Source organism: Poromitra crassiceps, assembly GCF_964638095.1.
Source record: "Poromitra crassiceps genome assembly, chromosome: 11".
In the NCBI taxonomy this organism is placed as follows: Eukaryota; Metazoa; Chordata; class Actinopteri; order Beryciformes; family Melamphaidae; genus Poromitra; species Poromitra crassiceps.
Genome location: NC_139643.1, coordinates 25,011,997 through 25,039,020, shown reverse-complemented (window position 1 = coordinate 25,039,020; position 27,024 = coordinate 25,011,997). Strand labels below are relative to the sequence as shown.

Here is a 27,024-nt window from a genome sequence, read left to right as displayed (position 1 = left end):
ACCCACAGTGTATAACTTGACGTGGCAGTTTTCAAACTTCATATTCTTTGTAAGAAAAATAAAGATGTTGGGGAGAAAATAATTATGTCACGACGTGTCTTTATTTTTCACTCTTCAGTTCTGCACACATGTAATCAAAAATGTCTCCAGCAGAGGTCACTGTTTGTTTCCAAACTTGGGTGTGTGGTGGCACTGTGTGTGTGTGTGTGTGTGGGGCGGCCACTGGCGAGATTTGGTTTACTGGGATAAAGTGTGTTGGTGATGGCAATGTGGCCAACTACTAAAATCACATCTACAGGCTGTTTGCAAACAACTCAACGCTAGGTTCTGTGATATTCAAATGAATACATATTACAGTCCAAGGGTGAGGGTCTTCTTTACAGTAAGCTGCGGTGAAGCACCACCAGCTGCGGGACGAGGATGAGACTCTCCCTCCAGCTGCTTCCGCTCTGCACTTCCCTGTTTGTTTCAGCAGAGACCAACAGAAGAGAAGAGAAGAAAGAAAGAAATGTTTTGTTTGTTCACTTTGTTGGCCCTGGAGTTTAACTTGCCCTGAATGCCGCCGGGGTGCAACACCGAGGGAAACTGAAACTGTCCAACTACCATCACAACATAATCAACAATGTGAGAAGACGCCCTGCTAGTGAGTGCACTGGTTGTTTGGTTGTGTTGTCACGCTGCTAAACTAGCTAAGTTAGCATCAGCCAGCCAACGTGGCTGTTGTCAATATAACGTTAGCATGAAATATATCGACTAGACTGTTTGCTGTTTGTACGCCGCTTTTTGTTGACACAGGTCGTCCGGTAGCTTTTGTTGCTCACACCAGGAAACGTTGAGTTTGATGTCCAGGAGTCGGCCTGCCAGGCCCCGGGCAGACCCCCATCATTAAAGCCGTCTGACTGGAGCTTCGGGATGGCCACAGCCGCAGCAGAGCCGCCAGGGCCTCAGCCAGGCACCACTGGCAGTAAGTAAACAACGCACCAATGCACGACAGTACACTCGTATGAAAGTACACTGAAAAGTTCAAGCTCGTTATCACCATCACACGCTATCTCTAACTGATAAAGAAAGGGAACTTCATTCTTGTAAGCCAAGAATGAACATATTGGCTCTGGGCTTTCTGGGCTCACTAATAGTTGTAAGTTAGTTTGTTTATAGCAGTGGTTCTCAGACTTTTTCATGTCAAGGACCCCTAAACTGAGGTAAATTTAGACCATGGACCCCCATTTGAAGTTTTTGTTCCAGGCCAGGGTCCCCCCTCTGTGTGATTTTTGCTTTTACATGTTTTATTACAGTAATTGTATGAAACCTATTACAAAAATACCCATTACACATTCTGTTATTGTGTTACTTGTGGATTGAATTATAGTGAAAGTAAATTGTTGCCCTTTTTGCTGGGGACCCCACTTTGAGAATCACTGGTCTCAACTGACTTGACAGAGAAAGAGCCTAACTAGATTGAACTGATCCACAAACAAACATAGAACAGAGTCAAGTAAGACAAACACAAGGAAGCAGCCGGCGGACACAGTATGAGACAGGCATATTAGCTAATTTTAGCAAAACATCCTACATAGGCTAACCTACTTTGCATCACCAGCCTCAGTGAGTCCCAATTAGGAGACTCATTGGCCTTATATGAACTTGCTCTGATAGTAATAGCATGCTTATCTAACCCCTCCCATGCTGCCACAAAGACCTGCAGAGTCAGTTCTGGAGGAGACTGTCTTCTCACGGTACTGGATGAGGTGTGTCCGCATGCTTGTATGAAAGACCAACATGAGCGAATGACAGAAGCTGTCTCTTCAGAAGTTGTTTTTGTCCTCTGTCTCAGCTGATATTAACACATGCACTGCGTTATTTGCATTTGTTTGATGAAGAGACTCTACCTTCCAGTATATTTCCATCCCGTATAACCTGTATGTGTTTCCTTCCCCCTTCTCATTATTTTACAGATTCATCCGGGGCTCGGAAAATTGATTCTTCAGAGGTGAGAAACGGCAAAATTGCTTGGAGGATTTGTGCAATATACTTCTGTGTTCGTTAGGAAGTACACTTCCAGTTCCTTCCTCTTTGTGCTGTGACAATATCACTTTTCGCTGTACACATTTGATGAGTCATATTTCCATGTCATTCTCTTTCCTGCTGTACTTGTGCTGACAGGGTCTAGGCACTAGTGCAGCTCAGAACATGAAAAAAACGATTGGCCATCGTGGAATGGATCCCACTGGGGAGACAACATACAAGAAGGTGGGAGATCACTCATCATCAAATGAAACACATTTACACTCATCTTAAGCTTATGAAAAATGTCTATTTTGTTGAAGGCCCATAGGGAAAACTGTCCAGTGCAAACTCTGAAATCATCCCCGCCCCCTGCCTTGACAATTAACTTTTTTGATGTGTTTGTGCTGAGCATGGAAAATCAAAGAAAGCACGCTCAACTCCTGACTTTGTAGCAGGCTATATATACTGGGTGCTGGATCCCCAAAAACAAAGTCTAATTCACAAAACGAAAAGGACAGCACTCCAAGTTTAAAGATTTAATGCCACATACCTTTGTGCTGAGCATGGCCATATTAACTACTATAATAATAATAATAATATTAGTAATAGTAATAATAATTAATTGCACTTATATAGCGCTTTTCAAGAACTCAAAGATGCTTATAAACAATCAGTCCTGTGATAAAACGTATTGCGATTGCTCATTCAAGACGGTTGGAGCTGTAGTGCCAGTGTCCGAAATTAACTTCTTGGCTCAGCTGCCATGGACTCGTAAGCTACAGAAATCACCTGCCAAGAATATACTGTATATATATTTAAGTGCGTCACCCTAGCCCTTTTCAATGCTATTTTGTGTATAGCATCGGGTGCTGGATGTTAATTTATTTTAATTCATCTTCAAATGCAACATAATTCAAATGAAATGTAATCATTTTGACACGTATGTTACCAAATGTCCCTGCCTCAAAAAGCTTCAAGCCTGTGTTGCAGTTGAACCTTATTGACTTGTCTACCAAGGACAAACTGGATAGTGCTTCACCCTGTTCATTGCAAATATATGTAAATATTTTCATACTGTGGTATTTTGTCCTCATTTTCATCCCTCCCCTCACTGGGGGATACCATGGTTATTTTCCTCCCCTCACTGAGGGATACCATCGTTGTTTTCCTCCCCTCACTGAGGGATACCATGGTTATTTTCGTCTCTCTGATCTCCCTCTCTCCTCAAGACAACCTCTTCAGCCCTGAAAGGTGCCATCCAGTTAGGTATCACCCACACTGTGGGCAGCCTGAGCCAGAAACCTGAGAGAGACGTACTGATGCAGGACTTTGAAGTGGTGGAAAGCATCTTCTTTCCCAGGTGAGTCGTTAATAATGCAGTAAACATAATACAGTAAACATCTGTAATAATACAGTAAACACCAGCGGTAATAATACAGTAAACATCAGCAGTAATAATACAGTAAGCATCAGCTGTAATAATACAGTAAACATCATCTGTAATAATACAGTAATACAGTAAATATCTGTAATAATATAGTAAACAGCTGTAATAATACAGTAAACATCAGCTGTAATAATACAGTAAACAGCTGTAATAATACAGTAAACACCAGCTGTAAGAATACAGTAAACACCAGCTGTAATAATACAGTAAACAGCTGTAATAATACAGTAAACAGCTGTAATAATACAGTAAACATCTGTAATAATACAGTAAACATCAGCTGTAATAATACAGTAAACACCAGCTGTAATAATACAGTAAACACCAGCTGTAATAATACAGTAAACAGCTGTAATAATACAGTAAACAGCTGTAATAATACAGTAAACATCTGTAATAATACAGTAAACATCAGCTGTAATAATACAGTAAACACCAGCTGTAATAATACAGTAAACATCTGTAATAATACAGTAAACATCAGCGGTAATAATACAGTAAACATCAGCTGTAATAATACAGTAAACACCAGCTGTAATAATACAGTAAACACCAGCTGTAATAATACAGTAAACAGCTGTAATAATACAGTAAACAGCTGTAATAATACAGTAAACATCTGTAATAATACAGTAAACATCATCTGTAATAATACAGTAAACAGCTGTAATAATACAGTAAACATCTGTAATAATACAGTAAACATCAGCGGTAATAATACAGTAAACATCAGCGGTAATAATACAGTAAACATCAGCTGTAATAATACAGTAAACACCAGCTGTAATAATACAGTAAACACCAGCTGTAATAATACAGTAAACAGCTGTAATAATACAGTAAACAGCTGTAATAATACAGTAAACATCTGTAATAATACAGTAAACATCATCTGTAATAATACAGTAAACAGCTGTAATAATACAGTAAACATCTGTAATAATACAGTAAACATCAGCGGTAATAATACAGTAAACATCAGCGGTAATAATACAGTAAACATCAGCTGTAATAATACAATAAACATCAGCTGTAATCAGTGTTGGGCAAGTTACTTTCCAAATGTAATATACTACATATTACTAGTTACTTTCATTTGAAAGTAATACGTTACTTTACAATATTACTTTCTGTGTAGAGTAACTCATTACTTATTACACTACTTTTGCATTACTTTCACCAAAACAACAGCAGCAGCAGAATGACATCGCTGCCCCAGAACATCCCGAAAAATAATTTCAACCGCCTTGAAGTCAGTTTAAACAATCCAAAATTCTAAATGTTATTCTTTTCCTTTGTTATTGTCATCTATAGTGGTTATTTGCATAAAAACAAACAGTTTGATTAGGAAATGATTGTATCTTTTTTCAATATGTGCTTTGATTTAATAAAATGTAACTCAATTTGTAACTTGAGTTACTTGACAAAGTAACTGGTATAATATTACTGAAATCCTATCCACCTTATTTTTGAATGCCCCACTGTAAAAAATAATTGTGCGTACAAGGTCCGGTTTAACGTGACTATTGCTGCAGCTTGCCATTTCCTAATGTATTCTACTTGATTTGAAAAGATGGCTGCCTACACTCAGTCTCTTGTACCCTGGCTGAATTGAACATAACTTGGTCAATAAGTATGTAACATACAAAATAAAACGACCCGTAATATCTTAATTTTATGTAGAATGCAGAGGACATGTAACTGTTTAGTTAAACTTGCATTCCAGGAATATTGTGCTCTTAAGATGACGTTAGTGGCTCGAGTCTGTTTCGTCCTGAAACCCACACGCTTTGCGGTGGTGGTTTTAGCGTAACCTATGTGGGATTCGAGGCGTAAAGTATGTGCGTTTTAGCGTAACTTATGTGGGATTCGAGGCGTAACCTATGTGGGGTTTGGCGTAACCTATGTGCGATTCGAAATAACGTATCCGAGATAGAAAACGTTATGAATATAGCCACGTTATAAACAACAAACTAACGCCGGTGATCCGTATGGAAACAGTGTTACTCGAAAATGGTTAATATTGGCCACAGCAGGCGATTACCCATGAATGCACTGCGCTCTTAAAGGGATATTTATCGACGAGATTTTTGCCAAGCTGGACCTGATTAGTGATTTGCTCCGTTCGCCCAGACGGGTGTCAAGCTGTCAGCAACAAGGCTGGGAGGATCACACCGGAAGAAGCACCCATCAGCAGATTAGGCAAAAATGGCCGCCAAAAATAAGGTGGATAAGTAATAAGTTATATTACTGAGTTACTGCTAAAAGTAATATATTACATGTAATATGTTACTTTTGTAATGAGTTACCCCCAACACTGGCTGTAATACATGTAAACATCAGCTGTAATAATACACTAAACAGCTGTAATTTTTTCATTTTCATTTTATTGTTTATTTAAATCAAGGACAGTTCACAGCAAATGTGCAGTGTCAGATTGTAGCTAAAAGCTAATTCGCATCCGTCGTCCCTGGACGCACGAAGGCTTGTGCGCACATAGTTCACATTAAAATCAGAAGGTCCTAAATCTATACACAATAATAAAATACAGCATAATAAAAGGTAAAAGCCATAGAATTCAATACATACACATGTACAAAAGTAAATTTAAAAGTCAATGTCATAAATACAACAGGCCATGAGGCCACCCAATAATACGGTAAAGATCTGTAATAATACAGTAAACATCAGCTGTAATAATACAGTAAACAGCTGTAAAGATGATCATTAGGATGTGTAATGTTCTCTGCCTGGATGTTTGACCTGTACTACACCAAAAAGGACTAACACCTCATGTGTGTATGTGTCCCTTTCCTCTGTCTGTTCTCTGTGCTTTCCTGACAGTGAGGGCAGTAACCTGACTCCAGGTCACCACTGGGGAGACTTCAGGTTCAAGACCTACGCTCCAATGGCCTTTCGCTACTTCCGGGAGATGTATGGTATCCAGCCCGGTGACTACCTGGTATTTCCTCTGTTTATTCTGAATTGTAAAAAGAAATTAATGCCAAGAAAGACAGACAGTAGAAGAGTAAACTGTTCTGAAGACGTGGGAACAGTAAGAAGAAAGTGATGATGACTGGAACTGTCAAAAGAATGAAAATAGGGAAGTGAGAAGCACTACGAAGCACTACATAGGAAGTGCTGACACTGATATTTCCTGTTTTTAATTATGCAAGCCTATGGTGTGTAATACTAGTCTCTGGTTTGCTTTTGTAATCGCATGTCTAAACTTGCCGCTGTGATCTTAATTGCTTGCAGTACTCCCTGTGTAACGAGTCGCTAATTGAGCTGTCAAACTCTGGGGCCAGTGGATCTGTCTTCTACGTCTCCAGTGATGATGAGTACATCATTAAGACGGTGCAGCACAAAGAGGCGGAGTTTTTGCAGAAATTACTTCCTGGTTATTTCATGGTAAGATATAGTGGTTATAGGTGCAAAATGGTGACCCCCCCCCCCCCCATGATACAACTATTATTGGGCAGCTATGGATCGGTATCCGTCTGTTCTTTTGTTCATTCATCTGTCTGTGACATGTGACATCAGACATCACTGATCTATCTTACGCCCGGCCGGGGCAAGGGCAAGCGTTGTTTGTCATTGCTAGTTTCTAGCACTCAAAATATATATATTTTTTCCTTTTAATTACAACTGGGTCACTGAAACACGTCCTTTCGTGTACTGACCCAGTGGTCATTAAAAGAAAAAGGCGAGATTTTGAGTGCTAGAAAAACTAGCAATGACAACTCTTGCCCTTGCACCAGGCGTCATATAGGCCCCATCATGTTTTAATTAAGCCCGGGGAAGTGATTGAATCTATTCAATAGATGTATCTAAAAAACCCTTCCCATGTGATAACATATTCCAAATAGAATAGATCCAAGCAAAGCTACACCGATTAGTTGATTAGTCCAATGTGTGTGTGTGTGCTACATTAAACTTTTGTATGTCTCGCACCCAACGTCTACTGATGGGATTTCGTCAAAAATTGGGGAACTCGTGTGTCTCATCCTTGTTTTCTGCCATTAAAATCACACCGACTGTCCCAAGGGGGCGCTACAATTAGGGGGGGGGGGAACAAAACAAATACACATCTTTGTTACTGACTGAATCATTGGGGGACGACATTTAGTGTTTCCTTGATCGTACAGTGTATGTGATTTTTATATACGTTATCTTATTTTGCTCAACCACTCATTTCATTTTCTGTACAATTATCCAGAATTCTTCTGACCTTCCTCCTTCGTCTCTCTACTCTAGAACCTGAACCAGAACAAGCGCACCTTATTGCCAAAGTTTTATGGACTCTACTGTGTCCAGGCAGCGGGGAAGAACATCCGCATTGTAGTCATGAACAATCTTCTGCCTCGCGCTGTGCCGATGCACCTCAAGTACGATATGAAGGGCTCCACCTACAAGCGACGAGCCTCGGCCAAGGAGAAGGACAAGGCCGTGCCCACATACAAGGACCTGGACTTCATGCAGGCCATGCCCGAAGGTCTGCTGCTGGAGGCCGACAAGTTCAGTGCTCTTAGCAAGACCATACAGAGGGACTGCCTGGTGAGAACCTTAGAGGAATCTAAATGTGACGGTGACACCACAAACACAAGATAGCCAGAGATCAGTGTCGATTTTCTCAGAAGAGAATTGGCTTAAACACACATAGTGTAATGGCAAAAAAAAGTTAACACTGACATTTCCCTCTAATTCACCGGTCTTCTCTGAGCTCTTCATTCACTCTTTATCCACAATGTTTGCGTACTTTGTTTTGCGTTCAGCTGTTGCAGAGCTTTAAGATTATGGACTATAGCCTCCTGGTGGGGATCCACAAAGTCCACCAGGCCTCTCGAGAGCGGGCCAGCGAAGAGGCAGTGGCAGGCGGTCTGGACCAAAGGAGGCCCCAAGGCCAGAAGTCCTTGTACAGCACCCCCATAGAGGCCATCCAGGGAGAGGCAGGCGCTACAGAGGACCAGTGAGTGGCAATATTTCTGTGGCCGTAGCAGGGTCATGTAACGCTGGAGATATATTTGCTTTTAATGACGCATTTGTGTGCGCATGGTCTCTGCCTCGCGCATCCTGCCTCCGTTTGGAGTGTGTACGCGTAGAGTTAATTTGGATAGGACGTGCACGACCAACACTGAAGTATATCTCTGGCACTAAGAGACAAGTACCCTAGACAAACTGTGATACGATTACTTATAGTTACAGTGGGTATGGGTTTTAATTAGATGTTCATTCTTTTGATTTAAATATATTTGCAATTATGAGACAAATACCAGTGTGCTAAACTTGTCTGTTTCCTTTGCTATTTTCCCTGCAGAATGGGAGGAATCCCAGCACAAGACTCTAAAGGCGAGAGCCTGCTGGTGTACATTGGCATCATTGACATTCTGCAGTCCTATAGGTAAACAATACTTGCACATCATAGAGAGCCGCAGGAACGAGTCCGGAAATCATCGATGCTAACAGTCCTGGTTCTTCACTGTTTTCGCCTATGGGAGTTTTGAATGGGTTTTTGGCGCGATGCTTCTAATAATCTCTCTGGGCAACGCTGGCTTAATCAAACGCGAACCAGTGTTTAGTAATATCATCTTCACACACGAGGACCACTTTTATGAGTTTTGAAGCTTTTACGTGCCGTTAAAAGGGCGGCTAGCTAGCAAACGGCTAAATGAGACTACACTGTTGAGTCGATGGGGATATATACGTCAATAACGTCACCACTTCAAAGGACGAACACGGAAATTCTCTTTCCCTCACCTGGTTCAGCCCAGGGTAATCAGTGCACACATCAACAACAGTCCAGGTTGAGTGCTGACGTGACGTGGAAGCCTATGCGACAGTGTGTAGTTCTGGATTAGCTTAGCTCGAGCTTTTTACTTCTAGGGCTCGCATTTACGCTACAAAACTCGTGAAAGTGGTCCTCATGTGTGAAGATTATCCGACTGAACTCTGGTTCGCGTTTGATTAATCTTGCATTGCCCAGAGACCGTATTTGAAGCATCGCGGCAAAAACCCATTCAAAAATCCCATAGACAGAAACGGTGAAGAACCAGGAAGTCCGGGACTTCCGCGTTCTGTCTACAAAAAAACGTCATCCCTGCGGCTCTCTATTGGATCTCTGTTTCTCTTAGTTCTGTAAAAGCCATAGTGAAAACTGCAAATTGAACGTGTTTAATGTTTCTGCTGCCAATGTATGAGTTACTGAAACCAAATACTTGGACCCCTATAAGTAATTTCCATAGGTAACCCAGCCTCCATGGTTTGTGTTTCAGATTCTCAAAGATGCTTGAACACTCTTGGAAAGCTCTGGTCCATGATGGGGTAAGTAGTTCCTCCATTTGTCTTTGTTGTGTATATAAACAGGAAAGAAATCCATGTAAACCTGGGAATTACTCTTCTCCTTCCAGGATACTGTATCAGTACATAGACCGGGTTTCTATGCGGATCGCTTTAAGAATTTCATGTGCCAAGTGGTCTTCAGGAAGCTCTCACGTAAGGACTCATGTATTCTGTGTGCATGGGCATGAAAGCATGACATCAGTTGTGGCTTCTTAATCTGGACTCGTTTCCTCTCGTCTCCAGTGAAGACCTCCCCGTCTAAGAAGGGCCGTGCGGCGGCCCACGGTGCCGTCGCTGCCATGAGAAAGGGCAACACGGCAGGCTCTGGCCCGTTTCTAATGACCCAAACCAGCACCAGCAGCCAACAGCCTGTAGTCCAACAGAGCAGAAGCGCCGAGTCCAAAAGCGATGCGGCGGGTGACAATGGTAAGAAGTGGAAATGGGAGAAGGGCAGGATTTAAACTGCGTGCTGGGAACAGAGTTGATTGTTAGTACAGAGACAGATTACGTCGTTTAAGCATGTACCAGCATGTGATGTTCCCCTTGTTCAAAACACGTTATTTACACGTTTTTCCTCCCTCCTTTCCACTCAGCCCTGCAGTCAGGTCGCCCTGACCTACTCCCAAAGGCCTCAATGCACAATGATGCCACTGGTAACACTGGTGAAACCACTTTCTCCGCCTCGTCTGGAAGCTCTGGGCTTCCTCCCACCAATCAGACATCTCCTCTTTCTCTTGACACTCACAAGTCAGTGGGAGTAGAAGGGCACCGGTCATCCAGCACAGACCAGGAGTCCAGCACCCCCAAGAGGTAAGAGGGAAAACCACAAATGAAGTCATTTTATTAAAAAATAATAATAACACATTTAAAGACTGGCTGCTCGGTTTAGATAGATACTTAGTGGGTAATGTTTCTTCTCCGAAATGTTTGATTTGGTGTTTTGGAAATTATTCCTTCACATGCATACTAAACAAGTGTTCCACATTGTATGCTGCTACTGTAGTTCATGTCCCTTTCACAATTCCCCTGTGTTTTCAGAGTTGAGTGTGAGCCTCTTGAAGAAAGTATCAGAGCTGATGCAATCTCACACTGACTTGGTTCCTCATACAAGCAAATGTTCTGTAAGTTGTTAACTTGAATTGCTATGGCAGGACATTTTTGTTTTTTAATCTTCATGCAGAATGATGATCTAATCCCCTTCATTGCTTTGCTTTTCCAGGTGTAGACATAACGGAAGGAGAAATCGACTCAACATTGAGAAAAGAAACCTGGAAGATGGTATGTGCCTGGACCTGCCTGGGTGCCATTCAGGGTAAAAGAAATGGAAGACTAAATAATAGAAACGTGCAGTAGCTGAGAGACGCACGGGAGAAATAAAATCGGAGAACATACTTCCAAACTCCGATGATAATGACTACTTTGATTTTTAAATGTGCTGGACTGGACTGGATTCCAATGTGAGATGAGCATCATGTATGTGGGTGGCTTTGCTTTCCGACTTGTTGACTAATGGTAAGCGGGTACATTAATGCAGTGGGTATTCATCTCAGAGGTATGCTTGTCAGGACCTGCACATCCAAAGACTGCTGTTGGTACTGATGTACTTAAGCAATCCAACAGTAGTAGGCACAATTATGAAGCATGAGGACTTTGCCTTACCTGAGAACAAGCCTCCTTCATTCTAGCCCAGTTCTGCAGAGACGACTGTAGACGGTCTCCTCCTTGTGATTCGATTCCCTTTTGTTGTCGTTGCGTGAATCGGATCGCTGCCGATCATCCTCATTCACCCTTGGCTGTCGCGTCAGTCGTGTTGTACCATGTCACTTGTCTGTACTATCATCCAGTACTCTTACTGCTACGTTTATGGTTTTTGTTGGCATTCAAAAGTTGGTGCTGTAACACAATACTACACTATCGGGACCACTTTTCTTTTTAAGCAATGGGGTGTTTTGTTTCTGGTTTTCAGAGAAATTGTATTTTACAATAGTCCGGCATAGTAAGCTTTCCTCCTTCTGAGCTTACTGTGAATGCAAACCATGCTGGAAAGACAAGAATGTACAGTATATTCTAAGAATGGTTTTCATTTTTTTTTCATTTTTTTTTTTTATCTGCAGATCTGAGAGCCACTGTACTTCCTCCTTTTAGAGACTGTGAAGCCTAAGTGTTATTTCTCAACTTCAGCTCAGACAGTGGCTTTGTGTGGATGTTATTTTATTTTTTATTTTTTATATACTATAAGATCTGCTACTAGTTTCAGGCTTAGTGTTAGACTGGGAAACTCTGATTTATCCTGGCATGTAGTTGAGCATGACCAAAGAACTGATAGTCAGATGACTGTGGAGACTGGACCAGTGGAGCACAAGGGAAGGTGTCAGCTGTTTACGTAACTTTATTCTGTTGCCTTCTCTTTCATTAGCAACAAATGGTGATGGCCTAGTCAAACTACAAACTACTTTTTTTAAACCTTTATTTATCCATGGTAACCATATTGAGATTTCCATCTCTTTGTGGGCCCTACTCACGCTCACACATTCATACTTAGAAGCTGACCAGTACAACCACAGTCTCACTGGGGCAGTTGGGGTTAAGGGCCTTGCTCAAGTGCGGTATTGAGGGAGGGGTTAGTCTCGCAGTAAGACGTTGGGTCTGACCACATGAGACTAAGGAGGGACAAGTGCTGCCTGTCACTTTACCCGCCCAGATCTATCCTGCCGGTCGCGGGGATCGAACCAACGTCCTTCCAGTCACAAGCTTGTTTCTCTTAACCTTTAGGCCACCACTGCCCACAACTACTACCACCACTCAAACTGTAAGAAGTAGGTGTGGAGTTTTTAGGTTTAAAATTCAATGCCATTCCAGTTGGTTATAGGCAAAGGGACTGTGCAGTGTTTAAATTAGGATATTCTTATAATTGGGTCACTTTCACTAGCATAAGTGTTATTATGGAATTTGATATGTGAAAATGCAGATACCGTATATACTGTATATATTTTGGAGTCAGATCACGGATTTTAATCACTTTGTCGTTTAACTATGCAATACAATTTCCTATGCACCACACATGTATGCATTAATTAATGGACTGTGCAATAGATTGTTATGATTCTGACAAATAAGATTAAACTTTATTCCCATTGGGGAAATTAGGAGAGAAAACCAGAGTTTAATCCACCAATCTGTCTGGATCAAATATTCAGAACTAACCATTTCAAAACCAGCATCATTTGGCCGTTTTTATATGTCATGTAAATGTTATTTTATACTGTTGGTTTTCTATCAGACTGCCAGACAATGCGCTGTCCCAATGTTGAAGAGAAAATGTGCTATATTGTAGAACTCTGAAACAACTAAGAAACACTCAGCCTACAGTATGAACCAAGTATGTACTGTAAATAGTCATATTTATTCGTCATTAATTTTATTATTTATTATGTATTCCTCTTCTGAAAAGAGTGTGATGGTATGCAATAACAGGAAATGGTAATGGGCTTTTGTCTATAAAGATGGGCCTTTTTTGGTTTAGGATAACATCTGTAAAATATACCTGTATATTTGCCTGTCCACTGCCTTACATTATTATTCACTTGTCTTACTGTATGAATCTATGTAAATCTGTATAGGAATCACAGCAATGACTTTTCACAGGATATGGATTTCCCATTTTTCTCTCTCATACTATTTTGGGGCTATACAGTTGTACTCGAAGTTATTAAAGAAAAAAAAAACAAATGTTTACTTTGTATCCTTTGTTTTCATTTTATTTTCGTTTTTGTATAATATAATTGACTGGATTATTACCTACCTGCAGTTCCAAATTCTAGCCAATCATATTTCGCTTTGTTCACCCATGACATTTATTTTGTCCAATAGACTGCGAGCTTTTAAGATTACGACAGAGAGCAACAAGAAGTTTGCAAAATGGGGCTTGAAAGTACTATGGTCTGGTAAGAATCATATAATTGCCTTTTATTCTCGTTATTGTTAGATCGTACACGTTAATAAATAACTATGCGGCTGTGTACTTTATGAGCCTGAATACAGAGAACTATCCCTGTAACTGGCCCATCCGATATTAGCGAGCTAACGTTTAGCAACATCGCCCCAGCTGCTTGGACTGGCTGAGTCATTGTAGCTAACCTTAGCACAATTATTTGTTTAACTGCGGCATTTATAGTCTTATTCGTTAAGGTTTCCGTTTACAATACAACGATAACCATATAAATCAGCAGGTGACAATCCCGTTGATCTGACTGTTTTGACTAGCGACAGCGTTACCAGTAGCTAGCTAACGTTAGCTGTAGCATTAGCAAAGCAAACGTTCCAGCATTCACTGCTGGAGTGGAGAGAGAAAGACTCCTCTTTCTTCGTAACCTTGCAGTCAGGATTGAGCATGAAATTTTGACTTAGAAAACATTGTCAATATAAACTGTCAGGCGTACGAGTCTTGGTCAAAATGTGTGAATGTGACGTAGCGTTAACTAGTGGCTAGTAGTTAGCTACTAGTAGTAGTTGGCTAACTAATGAAGTGATCCTTCACCATCACATCGGGACCACTCATATCTATTTTCACCCTCAGTATCGACAACAGTGAGTACATGAGAAATGGAGACTTTCTACCCACGAGGCTACAGGCTCAGCAAGATGCTGTCAACATTGTTTGCCACTCCAAAACACGCAGCAATCCAGAGAACAATGTGGGCCTCATCACGATGGCTAAGTAAGCTTTTCTCTGTTACACAAACTAACTTAAAACTTCAGTGATGGCCGGCAAAACTTTAGTTAATTTGATAGCACAAGTAGTTTTGAATTGTGTTGCTGACCACTGGTGTTTTAATGCTGCTTTCTTGGACTCTGTATGTTTGACTGCAGTAACTGTGAGGTCCTGACCACACTGACCCCAGATACTGGCCGCATCCTGTCCAAACTACATGCTGTCCAGCCCCGTGGAAATATCTGCTTCTGCACAGGCATCAGGGTGGCTCATGTGCGTAACATAGCTGTTTTTAATTTGATTCCATCATTTCAAACTTAAAGCAAAGGCTGTTCTGAGTTACTTGATGGGTGAATGAGAGTTTGTGTAATTGTAGTTGTTGTCTTTCTCCTGCGTAGCTGGCCCTAAAGCACAGACAAGGAAAAAACCACAAGATGAGGATCATTGCCTTTGTGGGAAGTCCTGTGGAGGACAATGAGAAAGATGTGAGTTTGCTTCATATTGAATCCAGTCCTACCATTGCCTGTCTATTTCAGATGGAATTCTCCTCCCCTTCCACTATCTGCATCTTACCACTTTCACAATCCCTATCACTGTATGAGTCTTAGATTTAGCATCTATGTATGTATGTTTGTATCTATCTCTATGTATCGAATCAGATTTTATTACAGTTGCTGGATCACAACTTGGAAAAATTCCGTCTCACAAGACTCCTGCTCGATGTTGATCCGTTTTCTGACACGGCCATCGTCAGTCAGAGTTGATTTGACACATCTTTTAACTCTGGCAGCGGCGTGTGCCACTGACATTAACTTGACCAATGTACCTAATATCCATTCAACTTCACACGAGCTTCTGTGATATTGGTTTAATAACGTTCTGCAAGAGCCACATACAGCTATTAAATCATCTGTTCAATTCACAAATTCTGCGCTATGGATTTGAGTCTTTCCTTTTGTCTACAACTGCCAATCTCTTGAACTCTCTTTGTATCTCTCTTTCTCTCCCTGCTTCCATCCCAACCTGCCACTCCTACAGCTCATCAAAATGGCGAAGCGCTTGAAAAAAGAGAAAGTGAATGTGGATATTATCAACTTTGGAGAAGAGGTGGGGCATTCTAGGTTCATTTTCCACTGTACAACAATAGACCATATGTTGAAGCATAACCAATGAGTTTTCTTGTCAAACTTTGTAATGTCTTTATTTCCATATTTATTTCTTCCCATTCAAATCTGGACTCTTTAATTGCCCCCGTCCTCTGTCTCCATCCCCTCTTCTTCTTCAGGAGTTGAACACGGAGAAGCTGACTGCCTTCATTAACACTCTAAATGGAAAGGAAGGGACAGGCTCCCACCTGGTTACTGTCCCTCCAGGACCCAGTCTGGCTGATGCCCTGCTCTCCTCTCCCATTCTGGCTGGTGAGGGAGGCTCCATGATGGGTCTGGGTGCCAGTGACTTTGAGTTTGGTGTGGATCCCAGTGCTGACCCAGAACTGGCCTTGGTAAGATGTATACAAATAAAGATGATGAGGTGCCAAATAGGTGAGGGATTCAACAGACATATCAATGTTGATGTATTGTTTTCATAGAGACATTCAGGGGATGTTTTCTAGGAAATGTACATATTTGTTGTAATCAAAAAGTATGTTATTATTATTTTATATATATTTTCCCCCAAGATTTTTCTCGGCGAGGCGCTTCACCGGCAGGACACAGCGCGTGAGAGAATTGCGCTATTCCCTGCAACCCCCATCCACCCCAAACAGGCGTCCGACCGACCACAGGAGGCGCTAGTGCAGCGACCGGGACTCAAACCCCACCGGCTTCCCACCCGCAGACATACCCAATTCTATCTGTAGGAACGTCTGACCAAGCCGGAAGTACCACTGCCACGAAACATAACCCCCAAAATGTTCTTATTTGAAAAAATGAAATGCAAATCTGTATCCGATAACCATGTATCAATTGGACTCTAGTCAGTTTTACTTCAAACAAAGGAAAGATGCGTTTCCCGATGCCTTGATGTTTTTTTTTGGGGGGGGGGCAGGGGGGGGGCATTCTCAGGTACTAAGTACTCGCTGCCTTTTGTCAGGTTTGAAAACTTGAGTCCGAGTTGTCAGCTGTGTTGTTTCTCTGTGGCCCTCCAGGCCCTGCGTGTGTCCATGGAGGAGCAGCGACAGAGGCAGGAGGAAGAGGCCCGCAGAGCATCTGCTGCCTCCGCAGCCGAGGCAGGAATCCCCACGCCCACTGCAGACGGTAAGAAGAGGCTGATGACGATACTGATATCACTTGTGAAGCAGGACTAGGATTTAACACCACTCTACACAACACTTCCTGGTCTATTACTAATTTTTGATTGGCTCCTCAAACAGAATCAGACGAGGCCTTGTTGAAGATGTCAGTATCTCAGCCTGAGACGGCCGCATCAGTGCTTCCTGACTTCAGCAGCATGACAGAGGAGGAGCAGATCGCCTATGCCATGCAGATGTCTCTCGCTGGTGGAGGTGAGTTAACAATTGGTCACCAATAGGGATGGGCGAGGGTACCCGACTACTTGTTCATAACGTTACTATTCGAGTAACCTTTCTAACGTTTGGGTGCTCGCACTTTAAACACGCAACCCCGGTGCAAAACGAGAGACGAGACAGACGCACTTCTCCATAACGCGCGCCTGATAAAACTCATTCAGAACTTTGCACTAGTTTACCGAGTCCACTGTCGTTTCCCATAACGTTAGCCACAACAAATATGGAGAAAGAATCACTTTTTGGGAGACGATTGCGTCATGGGAATTAGGGATGTTCATTTTGAAAATTTTCCAAAATTGATAATCGGTGAAAATTAACGATCAATTATCGATTATCGATCATATTAACTCATTGAGTGCCATGGACGTCCTTCGACGTCCAATTAAATAGTGACGTAGAGTGCCACGGACGTCCTTCGACGTCCAATGCGTTTTTTGACGGTGGGACGTCGATCAAAGCCTTCCGCAGCTCCTGTACAACTATAGTAGCTATTGGAGGTCTATAACCTATTTTACAGAACCCTTAGGTGGCGACAGTGCTCTCCAGATTACAGAAATACAGCCTGACAAAGCCGTGATCAAAAGACAAACCGCGCTCATGCTGCGCGGATTGATTGCTGTTGGCAAGCAGCCCAGAGCCATCTACATGATGGCTCTGGGCTGCTTGCCAACAGCAATCAATCCGCGCACACAACTGCAGCTCCTCTGCCTGTCTGTCTGCATAGATAGTTTCTCAACACACCAGAAAGGCAGCACCCAACGCCGAAGGGCCAACCCTTACCTGCAGTCGCATTGGGCATTTCCTCATTGCTGCTGTGAGCTGCCAGGAGCCGCGCGGCACAAAAACAGAGGCTCCGAATAGACTTTGTGCGTGTGGGGAGGAGTTTACAGCTGACTCGGGGAGAGGCGGGGAGAGGGGGGGACAGGGGGGTGGGGCACGCATGCACCACAGAACTAAACCAGGTCACATCATCAAAAAAATATTAGCTAGAGTCAGTGAATGTGCTTGAAATAATGCATTTCACAAAAGGCTGAATATCTCAGCTTCCTGATAGAAAAGCATATTTTTGCTGTTTTTGACCTATCTTCTCCGGCTCATAACTAAAGAACGGAAAATGGTATCAATAAACTTTTTTTTGCTGATGATACAATAGAGTCTCCTTGTTCTTTTTGCGTGTTCGGTGTTTACATAGTAATATCACACAATATTCTGTGGGCCTCGAGAAATCACTGAAAACGCTCTGAAAACTCTGGCACTGGGAGCGTCCGTTCTCCAAAAGTGGCTGGCACTCAATGAGTTAATACTTTTAAAAAAATTCAATTTTTTTTTTTTTTTTTTACAAAATGAATGCCTATGGCAGAAAATACGAAAGACAACGTGTTCTCCTCAATGAACTCTTTATTTCAATGTGTCTCCTCTCCAACACTGCTGTCCCCGGCGCATGCCGGTGTGAATTTCCCATGTTTAAAACAGTTTTGTTGGCACAAAGGCCCATGCCCAGCCAGAAAACTAGAGACTATATGAAGCTCCACCTCATGTTAGTCGGCTGTGCAATGGAGTGGGGCGAGGAGGAACGAATTCCACCCAAACCTAGTCAAAAAATTTTTTTTTTTTTTTTTTTAATAATTAAAAAATCGATCCAAATGCCACAGGATCGATTCCAATCCTTAACGATCAATTATCGATTTTCGATAATTGATGAACATCCCTAATGGGAATCACAATTTAGCAGCGAACGTTAATCACTTATTTGCAGTTAATCACTTTTTAGCAGAACACCAGACATTGTAATAATTGGATTGATGTTACTGTAGCAGTAATCGTAAAGCACTATGGATTATACCATGTATTGGAAATATCTGAGCCTTCGCTTGTTCCACAACACTATTGTCTGCTTGAACGAACGAACCAGCCAACCACTGAGGTAGGCTAACAGCGGCTAAGCTAACATCAGATCACCTTATCATGGTCCGTCCGTTTATTTTGCCTCACAAAAAGTGCTCCGGGCAGCTTTCTCCATGCCAAAACACTAACAGTATGTGTAAACAGCAGATTACTCTTGTTCTGTCATTACCATAGTAATACGAGGGATCAGCCGAGCAGAATTTTTGTAAACAAACCGCGTCACTGGGTGGCAACGGCAATGGAACCCTATGGAGCACAAGTGGCGCGAGGCTTGCATCTCACTCTAGCCGGCCAAAACTCTGTTTACATTTTAAAAACTGCGACAGTTCACACAACTTTAACACGACATGCATATATTATACATCAAACTCTTGAGCTACTTCTGCTCTCACTCAGAATGTCAAAATATAAGCGATGTATAATTTTTGAGATATTAACGTTTGTTTGGCACAACTCATACTATTAACTGCTGCGGGGTTCCGCATTTCTGGGTGTCAAGTGACGTCACGCTGATTCATCCTATACAGTCGATATTTTTACAGGCATATGGCTAATGCTTAATGAATTAACTGCTTAAGATAGCCAAACTTTGTTTCCACATTGACGCCCCCCACCATTTTCTTCTTTTTCTCTCGAGTACCTGGTTACTCGTTCATAATAGAAGGAATATACTTGAATATTGATTGTTGTGCCCATCCCTAGTCGCCATACACATTTTTGCTCTTGCTATCATTCATATTCATGAATGATTCATTCGGTCAATTCATTGTGTGAATGTTAAGATATCAATGTTCCTTGGTTTAATAGAGTATGGAGACATGGACACAGGAGCCCCAATGGACACTGCAGAATCAGCCAAGGTGAGTTATGCACATGATCTTTGAAATCAAGTTGTAAACAAAGCTCCACCTTTTTTATTTTATTTACACCAGCAGTTTGCACTGTGTTCCCCTCGTGAAGGCCCTAATTCATTTTGGCCCCTCTTGTGTTATTGGACAGGAGGAAGATGATTATGATGTGATGCAAGACCCCGAGTTCCTTCAGAGTGTCTTGGAGAACCTGCCGGGCGTCGACCCCAACAACGAGGCCATCCGCAATGCAATGGGCTCCCTGGCCTCCCAGACTGGGAACAAGCCAGACGGCAAAAAGGATGAGGAGAAGAAGAAATGAGTAAGCGAAGAGGGATGGAGCGGTTTGGACAGACGGAGACTTGGACATCAGACACTGACCATAAAACCATGAACATTTGCAGACTAATGCAGGATTACCTTAATGTACGAAAAGATGACAGATGCATCGTTTGACACTGATATGCCTGCAAGACAGCACTCACAGACTGACATTTAATACCTTTTTTTTTTTTTGTCAGATACCAACATAGGATACATCAAAATTATTCTAGTATTGAATGACTATTCTGAGTGTAAATGTTTCCCAATATATGTATGGATTTCATTTCTTTAAGATATAACATGGGCCTACTATGCCTTCTGCCCGCTTTACTCTACATTTTCATACATGGTTTAATTGCTGATTGACCTACCAGCAGACTTTAGAATTGGTTTGCATTGTGATGACTGGTTCATAAACTGAACAGTTAGCCATACTCCTGTCATGTCTTTGTTTTGTTTCGCAATAAAAGCTATGTGTAAATGTGATGTCCTTCAATATTTCATGGCCCTCATGATTTTTCCCTTGGGAATTCTGGTTCTGGTTCAAGTGTGATGGTAAACTTGCAAATATCAAAATGTGTTATGCAGCCATGATACTCCAATGGCTTTGCATGATGTTAAACCAGTCTGGTTAAGAAGTAAACAAGATTCATTCCCGGGAGAAAACAAACATACGTGTCGTTTTGCAGCATCTTTGATACATTCTTCTAGTGCTATCATAATCTGATAGGATCTCTTGGTCATGTGACGGGAAGCACAGCATTTTCAGCTGAAAACGAGCTAGGATAGTCGGGAATCGCATATCCAGGTAAACAATCAAAATACATGCAATATTAAACGGAAAAGCCCATCCCACCTATCCTCTTCTGTGACATCGTCGACCCTATGATCATTTGGTTGATATTGTTGTGAACCCATACCTCCGCAAATCGCTCTGATTGCATTTAATGGCGTACGCTAGCTAGTTAGCTAAATGACCCCTCTCTGTCTTGGCTGGAGCTCAGCGGCCAGCTAGCCAGCGTCAGTCGGGAAGGAGCAGCTCAAAAAAGCTGAAGTCGCTGCTGCGATACGCTATCCTGTTTGTACTGCTGATCGGGTGGCTACCATTGCAGTACTATATTTTAACGTTAGTGTGCAACGAAAGCATGTATGAGATGGTGTTTGACGTTACCGTCCACAGCAAAATTAGTGCTGAACCTGTTCCCAGAGAAGGTTTTGCTGCAGGAACGCTAACCCGTCGCTAGCTGGCTAGCTAACGTTAGTTGTTGCCATAATTGCTAGGACAGGCTGTGTAGCTTCGCTAGCTATAACAAGCTAACCCGCTGCATCTTATCGGTGTGTGAAGGTCCATGAAATAACTGCACATACCCCGGAAAGTATTGTCAACACCTTAACAACCACAAGCGGGTTTACTCACTTTGGTATCATGCGATTTTGTAATGTTACTGTTTGCCAGCTAAATTGCTAGCAAGGTAACGTTAGGGCAATACTGATGAACAACAATGGAGACGGATTCCTGCTTGGCTATTTCAACGTTACTCTTTTCTGATATACTCTTATCTTGTGTGGTTTTATATTTTTGTAGGATTTAATCCCGGTATGGGGGACATGAAGACCCCAGATTTTGATGACCTACTGGCAGCATTTGACATTCCTGACATCGATGCCAAAGAGGCTATCCAGTCAGCCCCGGATGAGGCTGAGGGGCCCCATGGACCCACTGCTGCATCTCTGGGGAAGGCAGACAGTGTGGTGGGTGTGGGATCATCCCTGAGACCACCGAGCCCCTCCGACCCCCAGGCTGACACTTCAATTGTCAGCGTTATTGTGAAGAATAAAGTGCGTCTGGAGACTGTCGATGGAGGGGACGGGGACACAGACCAGGACCCTATCGATGTGATCACAGGGGTGGACGTGGTGGGTCCTCGGCTTGGTGCGTGCGCCCCTGGGATGGCCGAAACGGAGGCTCTCAACCACAATGGTTTCGGGACATCTGGCGTGTCCACACCCTTAGCCCTGAGTCAGGCCCAATCCAACGGGGCACCGTGGTCGGTGAGCGCCCCCAAAGTGTCTTCAGAAGGTGGAGTGGTCGGTGCCGGCGGGGCCAAGTCTCACAAGCAGGGCGGTAACATTTTCAACAGACTGAAACCTCTCATGGCGCAGGGGACAGGGGACCCTGTGGGGCGGGCCAGGAAGATGCAGCTTCTGCAGCAGCAGCATCAGCAACAGCAGGACACGGGCCAAGAGAGGGCAGACGGGGTCAAAGCCTCGTTACCTTCGTCTTCCTCTTTGTCGGCCGTGTCTCCTCCTCTGGCTGCAGGCGGGTCTGTTCCTCTGGCTGCAGGTGGGTCTGTTGGACTGGCCTCTCCTTTCTTTCCACCTTCCAAGCCTCTACTTCCCGCTCCGCCCTCTGCCCTCTCGGCGCACCCGTTGCATTCATCTCAGCCTTTTAACGGGACTCCTCCCAAAGGTGGTCCTGCTGGATTTCAACCCCGCGAATCAGAGGAGGAGGATTCTGACACAGACTTGGGGGGTCCGCTGGTGATCCAGGAGAGCCCCGACTCGCCCGCGACATGCAATCCTCCTCAGCTGAGCCGGCGTTACAAGTCGGTCGGTGCCGACTCCGCCCCGGCCCCGCCCCCGTCCTCCACCGCACTTCACCCCAAACCGGGCGACACGCCGTCGGGCGGCACTCTGACATCATCGACCCCCCAGTCTGGCTCCACAGAGACTCCCCCGCTGGAGGAGAGGCATCCGGAGCATGTCATCGAAGAGAGAGACTCGCCAGAGAGTCCCGAACCGGAGATTCCCAAATCGACTGCTCAAGTGACGGCCAAGAGGTGCTCCAGCCCCGCGGTGGCCTCCACACCGCCCCCTTCAGACCTGCGGGAGCCCAAGGAGGAGGAGGAAGAAATGGAAGTGGGGAACGGGATAGATAGGGTGGTCGATGGCAAAGCGGACGCGGGGAAGGGAGAAAGCACAAGAACAGGTGAGGAGAAGATGGAGGTCGATGACGGCAAGCCTAAACCCCCGTCCACTGAAGGAGGAGGAGGAGCGAGCACCACAGCGGCAGCTGCTGCTGCTGCTGCTGCTGGGGCTCCATCCCGACCCCTAAAAGTCCGAATAAAGACCATCAAAACGTCCACAGGGGGAATCACCAGAACTGTCACTAGGGTAGCACCTAAAGGTGGCGCTAATGCAGGGAAAGGCTTGGACGGTAAGGCTCCAACTGGGGGACGCAAGGTACTAGCGAACAAGGCCCAAAAAACTGATGCTGCTGGTCACATGACAGCCACATCTCAACAACAAAAAGTAAAGGCCCTCAACGCTCTACCGGTGTCCACACTAGCAGCCAGCAGCGTCATGCTAGCCGCTGCTACTAAGGTCCAAAACAAAATGGCTGCATCTGACAAGGCCAAGGTTTCTGCTACTGCTGTCAGCATCACTAAATCTGCCGCCCTGCCTGCGACTCCCGCTGTGACGTCCTCGCCCAAGTTCTCAGTCGCCGCCGGCGGGATCAGCGTACGCACCGCCACCGCTAAGACGGCCAACGGAGGTAGCGGCACCATTATAGCCGGCACCCTCCAGCCAAACAAGCCCGCTTCCATAGTCAACAGTACAGGTGCTGTCATCTCCCGCAGTCAGTCTAGCCTGGTGGAGGCGTTCAATAAAATTCTCAACAGTAAGAACCTGTTGCCCAGCTACAAGCCCGACCTCTCCGCGCCTCCACCCCCGGAGTGGGGCCTCCCGCTCCCCGCCGCGGGCTACCGCTGCCTGGAGTGCGGAGACGCCTTCGCTCTGGAGCGCAGCCTGGCTCGCCACTACGACCGGCGGTCGCTCCGCATCGAGGTGACCTGCAACCACTGTGCTAAGAGGCTGGCCTTCTTCAACAAGTGCAGCCTGCTGCTGCACGCCAGGGAGCATAAGGAGCGCGGCCTGGTCATGCAGTGCTCCCACCTGGTGATGAGGCCTGTCACCGTGGAGCAGATGATTGGACAGCAGGACACCACACCCATTGGTGGTAAGAAAGTTCTGCATCAAGTTGTGTCGTGTGTGTTTGTGCGGAATGTTGGTTAGAAGAACGATATCAAAGTTTTCCATTATGTCTGACAATGGTGTTTCATGAAAAAAAAAAAAAAAAAAAACGCCATGTACTCATCACACAGTCCACCATTCATTTGTGGTTCATCTCCATTGACCACCTCCCATTTGTCTTCTCTGCGCTTCCATCTCCTGGCTGACCAGGCATGCTCTCCTCTTCATCCACCTCTGCTCCAGTCTCGTCCCCCTCGACCACATCGGCCGCCGCCGCCGTTTCTGCCACCTCCAGTCCGATGAAGGACGGTACGTCTCCGGCGGCAGCTCAGTCCAGACCAGTGCGCCGCGCACCTCAGGGCCCCCAGGCTCTGATGCCTCTGCCGTGCAAGAAGGCCGAGGTGCTGCAGTACAGCAACTTCAAATGTCCCGAGTGCCAAACCCAGTTCTCTGGCAAGGCCAATCTGGTCACCCACTTCCAGCAGATCAGAGCTGTCCCCAACTCAGTGAGTCTTGGTGATGCGGAGGACACGGTGTGTGTCCTGCTGTCATGAGATGCTCGTGGTGGTCACCTTTGGCTGCATGTTAAAATCAAAAAATGAACTCTTGTTTGAATAAATTTATAATTAATATTATAATTAATTATAGGCTTCAAACTGTTTTCTGCGGTCTGATTCAATGTCTTTTCTGGTGTTGTGTTTCAGACATGCACTCAGTGCTCCCCTCCCATGATGCTGCCCAACTCGTGCGCTGTGTCGGCCCACCAGAGGATCCACAAACACCGAGCGCCCCACGTGTGTCCCGAGTGTGGCGGCGTGGCCCGGCAGGCCAGCTTCCAGACACACCTGGAGGAGGCCTGTCTGCACTTTGCCAGACGCATCGGCTACAGGTTTGCAGAGGCCTTCCCTAGAACTAGCAATCAAACCTGTCATTATATCACATGATGGCTACATGAGCATTGTAACGATAGGCACCAGCAGTCAATATCTTTCTAAAAGAAAGTGGTTAGAACAGAACTGGGCAACTGGCGGCCCGCGGTAGACTGGAATTGCAAAAAAAAACATGAACGCAACATGCAAGATACCCGCTGGCGCTGAATAAGTGTCCAAATGTTCATGTCAATCTGGCCAATACTCCACTTCTGTTATAACATTTCAGTCTGGAATATGGAATATTTTTCAATAATCTTTATGACTAAAAGGCTAAAAGTAATCTCATGTGTAAGAAATGACTGTTCTACATTGAAGTAAAAATAATTAACTTGTTGGTTTTGGATTTTTTTAGCTTCAAGAGTGCATTTTTCTTCGTATGACCCTCAACACAGGCTTTGAGAATCCCGGGCCACTTACTGATACTTATGCTTAAATTAACCCACTCATATTCTGGTTTATTTCAAGAAAAACATTTGAGCTTGTGGAAATTCTAATTGGCTGGTAACTTTAAAATCTAGCAGCCATATTGGCAGGTGGTCAAAAAAGTTAATTTCAAGCCTTGCAGGGAGAGTAAGTGGTGACATAGGAGTGAATGAGAAAAGGATCAAATATTGGTGTTTAAGACTGAATAATGACATCACAACTGTTCATTTAAAATGAGTTATTCCTCTAAACCTGACTTCAAATACCTCAAAAGTTTTCGCGCCGGCGCCGTTCGGCCCCCAACCCTCAGCAAAATCTGGCCCTTTGGTAGCGAGGACATTTTTTTGTGGTCCTCTCTATCATCAAAGTTCCTGGGTTACGGCATGACAATATTTGTTCGGCCCCCAGCAACAATCTTGGTTTCTCATGTGGCCCCACATGAAAAATAATTGCCCACCCCTGGGTTAGAAGATCAGGCGTACTTTAAAACCTCACCCTAATCCTTCATTTACCTCAACAAATAAGAGCCGCCAGGCAAGTATTTCTGCTGGCTGGTCCACATCACCCAGTATGTATTTCTGTTGGCGGGTCCACAGTACCGCCCCCGTCTGGCAGGGTCAGGTAACCACAGTCCCCAGTATGCCTGGAAGTAATTGGGCGTCCTGGTGGCTGGGTGGGCTAAAGTTACACACATGTAACCACCGTGGGTTCAAATCCAACCACAGACCTGTACTTCATGTCATCCACCTCCTTCTCTCTGTCTTTCCTGTCTCTCTTCACTGTGACTGTCAAAAAAAGCAAAATGCAAAACAATAATACTGAAAAAAGTAAATAATTGTGCTCAAATTTATATAACTGCCTTTTTAGTCCTATGTAACAATAATAATTGATGTAGTAATAATAATAATAATAATAATAATAATCAGAATGATGATCGATATCTGACTGAAGTAATCACACAAAACAATAAGCTACTTGTGATTTATTATCGTAGCATACCAGTTAGCTACCACAAGATACTGGTCATCAATCTTGCAAATAAGCGTCACGATGGAATGAAATAAAAATGGCCAAAGCCACAAAAGCGAATCAGAAAAAGCTTTTTGTTACATATTGACTCACAAACAGGTGCAATCAATGTTGTACGGTGATCCAACAGTAGTTATTTGTGCCAGTGCCTGTATCCATGGCAACGAGATAAACATGTCAGCATTCCTTTTGGTGATGTACAGTATATTGTGATATTTTAGTCATTTTAATTCTATTTTTGGAGATAAATACTTTAGGAGTTTAGACATTTCACATAGTCCTTTCATTGTTTTTTGTTGATGACCACACTCCCCGGGCTATTTTTGGCCGCTCTTTGAAACCGCGTCTGTATTGGAAGTTGTAACGTGCGCATGTGCAAGTCCGATTCAGAAAGGTGTATATGACTGACTGTTAACTTTAATTCACGGTGAATACATTTTCGTAATATAGTCATAACAACAATCGTGCTGTTCTCCGTACAGGTGCTCGAGCTGCCA

The 27,024-nt window shown here is 43.9% G+C and overlaps 3 protein-coding genes across 5 annotated transcripts in view; all 3 read left to right on the top strand.

Moving 5' to 3' along the window:
* The first annotated feature begins 427 nt into the window (after positions 1 to 427).
* On the top strand, positions 428 to 13,505 carry LOC310785421 (phosphatidylinositol 4-phosphate 5-kinase type-1 alpha-like). Of its 3 annotated transcripts, none has more exons than XM_083646484.1 (16): positions 428 to 643; positions 808 to 964; positions 1,956 to 1,990; positions 2,164 to 2,250; positions 3,237 to 3,367; positions 6,299 to 6,416; positions 6,713 to 6,865; positions 7,712 to 8,011; positions 8,230 to 8,423; positions 8,772 to 8,855; positions 9,727 to 9,775; positions 9,862 to 9,946; positions 10,037 to 10,219; positions 10,387 to 10,603; positions 10,832 to 10,914; positions 11,013 to 13,505. In XM_083646484.1, exons 2-15 carry the CDS (start codon positions 913 to 915, stop codon positions 10,884 to 10,886), a joined length of 1,743 nt encoding a protein of 580 aa, XP_083502610.1. In that variant the 5' UTR covers positions 428 to 643; positions 808 to 912; the 3' UTR covers positions 10,887 to 10,914; positions 11,013 to 13,505. The 3 variants fall into 3 exon arrangements, with proteins under 3 accessions (XP_083502610.1, XP_083502609.1, XP_083502608.1); XM_083646483.1 differs by having other exon boundaries at positions 796 to 964; XM_083646482.1 differs by having other exon boundaries at positions 428 to 964.
* A 179-nt stretch (positions 13,506 to 13,684) lies between these two features.
* Positions 13,685 to 20,584, top strand: LOC310785429 (26S proteasome non-ATPase regulatory subunit 4-like). The gene is made up of 10 exons (XM_083646494.1): positions 13,685 to 13,737; positions 14,370 to 14,510; positions 14,663 to 14,777; positions 14,903 to 14,989; positions 15,543 to 15,611; positions 15,790 to 16,005; positions 16,651 to 16,759; positions 16,876 to 17,007; positions 19,744 to 19,796; positions 19,936 to 20,584. Exons 1-10 carry the CDS (start codon positions 13,712 to 13,714, stop codon positions 20,104 to 20,106), a joined length of 1,119 nt encoding a protein of 372 aa, XP_083502620.1. The 5' UTR covers positions 13,685 to 13,711; the 3' UTR covers positions 20,107 to 20,584.
* A 296-nt stretch (positions 20,585 to 20,880) lies between these two features.
* Positions 20,881 to 27,024, top strand: part of znf687b (zinc finger protein 687b) — a gene marked incomplete at its 3' end in the record, with an annotated part of 10,822 nt that continues 4,678 nt past the window's right edge. Inside the window, exons 1-5 of the mRNA XM_083646470.1 lie at positions 20,881 to 20,916; positions 21,694 to 24,129; positions 24,354 to 24,649; positions 24,848 to 25,032; positions 27,010 to 27,024. The exon at positions 27,010 to 27,024 is cut by the window's right edge and continues 162 nt beyond it. Of these exons, the coding sequence (XP_083502596.1) occupies positions 21,708 to 24,129; positions 24,354 to 24,649; positions 24,848 to 25,032; positions 27,010 to 27,024 (2,918 nt within the window). The 5' untranslated portion in view covers positions 20,881 to 20,916; positions 21,694 to 21,707. The remainder of the gene's footprint in view (positions 20,917 to 21,693; positions 24,130 to 24,353; positions 24,650 to 24,847; positions 25,033 to 27,009) is intronic.

What these genes read in the sequence shown, in the direction of transcription:
- LOC310785421 (XM_083646484.1), top strand. Translation starts at nt 913, where the DNA reads ATGGCCACAGCCGCAGCAGAGCCGCCAGGGCCTCAGCCAGGCACCACT. An exon ending in CCATACAGAGGGACTGCCTG is followed by an intron (nt 8,012 to 8,229) that starts GTGAGAACCTTA and finishes TTTTGCGTTCAG; the next exon opens with CTGTTGCAGAGCTTTAAGAT. An exon ending in GAGTCCAGCACCCCCAAGAG is followed by an intron (nt 10,604 to 10,831) that starts GTAAGAGGGAAA and finishes CTGTGTTTTCAG; the next exon opens with AGTTGAGTGTGAGCCTCTTG.
- LOC310785429 (XM_083646494.1), top strand. Translation starts at nt 13,712, where the DNA reads ATGGGGCTTGAAAGTACTATGGTCTG. An exon ending in CAGGCATCAGGGTGGCTCAT is followed by an intron (nt 14,778 to 14,902) that starts GTGCGTAACATA and finishes TCTCCTGCGTAG; the next exon opens with CTGGCCCTAAAGCACAGACA. An exon ending in GATGTCTCTCGCTGGTGGAG is followed by an intron (nt 17,008 to 19,743) that starts GTGAGTTAACAA and finishes TTGGTTTAATAG; the next exon opens with AGTATGGAGACATGGACACA.